We start from the raw sequence: 4,836 nt of genomic DNA, 5'->3' as shown, positions 1-4,836 counted from the left end.
TGGAAAAATTAATTAATTAATTAATTAAATAATTAATTGGATCCGGATTAGTGCGAGCGTGCAGGTGGGGGAGGACTGTGGTTGCCCCTTATAGCCTGTGGTTGCGTGTTTGTAAGTCTACAGCCAGCGCACCTAGCGGAAGTGAACTGAAACGTGCATGGTAACACACAAACCCACAAACCAACACTCAAAGACACGCCGGTGAAAACATAACCTCCGCCAAGCCCCTGGCAGAGGTAATTATTATGTGAATAGAGCTACGTACATCCACTTACTCTTGCAATCAGGAACGTAGCCAACTCATTTTGTGTATTTGTTCTGGGAAGGTGACTGCCATTCACCATGTAATTATGTATACCTACATTTATTTGGAGGGAAAATGCCACCCTTGCCCCCCCCCTCTGCTACTGTGCTAGCGACAGCCCTGGAAATTACACAAGTTTAATGTAGGCCTATATACTATCGTACTAACGTCGTAATTAACCAGATAATTGTCAGTACGTCATGCTATAATAAATTGCTAGATCATAGTAGATGAATAATGTAATGTAAAATTGAAGCTTTTTTGCTGCAATCAACGTCGTTGAAATTTCTATAGATGCATGAATTCATGCAATCAGCTGATGCAATGTACAGCAGCGGCAGTGGAGGCGTATGTTTGCGCGTGATACAAATACAAGTCACAACGCTTCTATATTTATCGGCAACACACACTACACACTCTCTCACACACACAACCACACGCGCGCGCGCACGCACACGCACACGCACACGCACACACACACACACACACACTCACGCACGCGCACGCGCGCACACACATTCACACTCACGCACGCACACATGTACGTAAATTACTAAATACCATGCATACACCCGCCTCACATTCTCGTTCTCCCTGTCGCTAAATTTGAAAGCTATATCCGCTTACATATAACATAATGTACATATGCGTGTGTAAATGACTAGTTCATCATCAATAAAGAGAGTAATAATGCTTACATGAAAATTAAATTCCAGCCTTTCGCATTGTGATCCAAATCGCTTTAAACCGGATATCCCAGAATGCATTACGATCGAGTTAACTATCAAAAACAATGTCAAACTCACAAGTCACCCACAAGTCACAAGTCTCACGTCACAAGTCACAAGTCACAAGTCACAAGTCACAAGTCTCTCACAAGTCACCCACAAGTCTTAGTGGTTGTTTGTATTATAGTTACTTTAGTAATTAGTAGCTTAAAAGTTTTGCTCTGAAAATAGGAGAACCAAACTGGGCGAAATTTGATTTTTGCATATAACTCTCATGAGTATACACGTGCACCTCTCCGACACAGGCAATTGGAACGTTTCAAATTTTCAATAATAAAATGATAGTAAATAAACACGAAATGCATTTAGGCCTACTACCAATTATGTAGACAATGTAATGTTTATGCATTCTTTAATGCCTCATATTTCCACGTAATTGCCGCATGCCTGCACGTAAAGGGCGACGAACGACGTAAGCGCAATTGCTATATGTGCATGCAATAGCATAGGTGAGAAATCGTGGCGGGATGCTGCGGGATGCTGCGAGCAAAATTAATTTTGTAGATTGGGTTTTACCAGACACACGTGCTGCGGGCCCGCCCCTTTTCAGTTTGAGAGTATGAGATTGACCCAAGAAGATTATCTTGGTTGTCAACGGTGACGTACGCCACGAGCGCCATTAAGTAGGTATACATTAATTAGCATAGTGAATTTTGCAGATAGGATTTACTTTTACGAGGGGGCACACTGAGAGGGTTGTCTTCCTCCCGCCTTCCTCCCCCTCTCCTCCCGCCTCGCTCCCTCTCTCCTCCCACCTTCCTTCCCCTCTCCTCCCACCTCCCTCCCCTGTCCTCCTGTCTCCCTCCCTCAACACCTCCAGGATCCTTTATATTTTGCATTTTCTTTTTTTAATGTCACTTATAGTTTCCCTGACAGTTTGCGTAATAAATGTATTAATCCTGTACAGTAATCACATCGTGACCATAGTATATCGTTACACCACTACAGGGGTATGGCTTCTGCTATCAACATATAACACTAACTAAGCAGTGTACAGAAGTATAGGGGGGAAAAGGGGTAAGTGTATGGAGGCAGTAGACAAAGGGAGAAGATAGAGGAGAAGGTGGTTGAGGTGGAGAAGGTAGAGCAGGTACATGAGGGGGAAGTCACAAGAAGGAAATTAAGGAAGTAGGGGATGACAAGAAGTAAGAGGAGGTAGCAGAGAAAGCGGAGTATGTACAGCAGGAGGGTAGAAGGTGGAGAAGGTGGATGAGGTGGAGTAAAGGGAGAAGTAAGAGGAGGTAGTGAAGGGGGAGCAGGTGGATTAGTAGAGGAGCAGGGAGGGAGAATGACATGGAGAAGATTAGGAGGTAGAGAAGGGAAGAAGGACATGGAGAAGATTAGGAGGTAGAGAAGGGGTTGTACAGTTGGGATAGTACAAGGTCTAACAACTGCCTTAAATTAAATATCCATTATTGAGAAATATGGTGATAAATGCCAAGCCGGTGGCACATTCATAAAGCTTTACCACACTCAAGAGCAACTATCATCAGGGTAACACTAGAAAATCTGTTGTTGCAATAAAAAAGAGTAGTACTTACCATTTTATATGATTTAAATGTCGGATTTCCCTAGGTTTAGAATAAAAAAATTCTAAAGCTACCCCAGGAAACATATAGCAATAAAATGCTTCATCTTGGTGTTTCATCAAGTTTGCCTTTCTCCCAGAGAGGTGCATGTATAATGTGAGGACACATGCCTATGGTAGGGCCTATATCATTGACACTGTGCTACAAAAAAATAACCTTTTTTTAGAATAGCTTATAATAACAGGTATAGTAATTAAGGCATTTCACTAATTAGCTCTAAGAAACTGTTGAAGACTGTATAGATAACAGATGCACACAGGCTCGTCAGAGCACTAAATTAGTAAATAACACATTTTCGTAATCATTGCAATCTGCAATGCAACCACTTTAGCTCTACCTAGTATATAATAGCCCTTATAAATTCGCTCTACCTCTCCTCCACATTCACACTTCTTTTTTCTGTATCAGACTGAAGTCTATGTCATACTATCTATAAACTAGAGCACTCGAAGAGCACAGACCTCCGCCAAGGCAGCTGAATTCTCTCAATGTGAAATTTTTTATTAATTAATGTAATGAATTAATCGATACTTAGCTGGAAAATTAATTAATGTAATTAATTAAACCTAATTAATTGGATCCGGATTATCGTTGTTGCCGAGCATGCAGGTGGGGGAGGACTGTGGTTGCCCCTTAGCCTGTGGTTGCGTTGTATTTGTAAGTCTAGGCAGCCCAGCGCAACCTAGCGGAAGTGAAGCTGATAACGTGGTGCCATGGTAACACAATCAAACCACAAACCAAACACTCCAAGAAAAAAACCCCAAACGCCGGTGAAACCATAACCTCCACGCCAGAGCCCCTGCCTATGGAGGTATATTATATATGCCGTAAAATGAGAGCTGACGTACATCCACTCTTGCAATCAGGCACGTAGCCAACTCACTGTGGTGTTATTTGTTTCTAGGAAGGTGACTGCCCAATTCAACCAGTAAATTATGTATATACCTACATTTATTTGGAGGGAAAATGCCACCCTTGCCCCCCCCCCCCCTCTGCCTAACTGTGGCTGCAGCGACAAGCCCTGGAATTAACAAGTTATAATGTAGGCCTATATACTATCGCACTAACCGTCGTAAATTACCAGATAATTCGTTCAGTAACGTCCACTGCTATAATAAATTGCAGATCCGCAATAGTAAGATGAAATTATATGTAATGTAAAATTGAAAAGCTGTTTATTGCTGCATATCAATCGTCTTGAAATTTCTATGAGTATCAGATGGCATGAATTCATATGGCAATCATCCTGATAAATGTGAACAGCAGTCGGCAGTGAGGCCGTATGTTTGCGCGTGATGCACAAATACAAGTCAGCAACCGCTTCTATTATTTTCGGCCAACACAACGACTACACACTCCTAACACACACCAACCACACGCCGCGCGCGCACGCGACACGCACACGCACCACACACCTCACGCACGCGCACGCGCACGCTGCGCCACAACATCATTCACACTCCACGCACGCCCACATGTACGTAAAGTTAACTAAATACATCTCTTGCCAGTACACCCGCCTCACCTATTCTCGTTCTCGCCTGATCCCTAAATTTTGAAAGCTATATCCCGCTTAATATAACATAATGTACATATGCGTGTGTAATGACTAGTTCATCATCATAAAGAGAGTAATAAATGCTTACCAATGAAAATTACAATTCCAAGCCCTTTCGCAGTGTGATCCAAATCGCTTTAACCGGATGATCCAAGAATGCCAGGGTCACGATCGGCTTAAGCTCATCAAAACAATGTCAAACCACTGATCTCTCTAAATACATAATCTGGATAGGGATGGCCTATGACAGTGACGCCATGAGCGCCATCTTCGAACCACCTCTGCTAAAGCTGAATCTTAGCCTGCGGTCTGCTGCCCCACAACATTTCAAATGAATAATAAAAAGAAACGGGGGCGGGGGGGGTGGGGGGGGACTTATTCTATTATTCAAAATTCAAGCATGAAACAAAAAACTGTTGATCCGATCTTAAGAGATTATATAAATATGGATATGTATATATGATACATTCATGGAGCTAAAGGAACCCAGAAAATACACGAAAAATTACATTTTTACGTTGAGCGTCTCACGAGACACCGTGTAGGTAGTCGGAGCCTATTCAACCAATTATGAATAATTCTTGTTACATTCGTATG

At 42.4% G+C, this 4,836-nt stretch overlaps 1 protein-coding gene across 1 annotated transcript in view; it reads right to left on the bottom strand.

The window, feature by feature from the left end:
- Positions 1-2,816, bottom strand: part of LOC106813317 — a 19,395-nt gene extending 16,579 nt beyond the window's left edge. Inside the window, exon 1 of the mRNA XM_014817432.1 lies at positions 2,634-2,816. Coding sequence (XP_014672918.1) covers positions 2,634-2,636 — 3 coding nt within the window. The 5' untranslated portion in view covers positions 2,637-2,816. The remainder of the gene's footprint in view (positions 1-2,633) is intronic.
- Positions 2,817-4,836: the final 2,020 nt, after the last annotated feature.

Source organism: Priapulus caudatus, unplaced genomic scaffold, assembly GCF_000485595.1.
Source record: "Priapulus caudatus unplaced genomic scaffold, Priapulus_caudatus-5.0.1 Scaffold23, whole genome shotgun sequence".
Taxonomy (NCBI): domain Eukaryota; kingdom Metazoa; phylum Priapulida; class Priapulimorpha; order Priapulimorphida; family Priapulidae; genus Priapulus; species Priapulus caudatus.
This window is presented reverse-complemented; position numbering and strand designations above follow the sequence as displayed.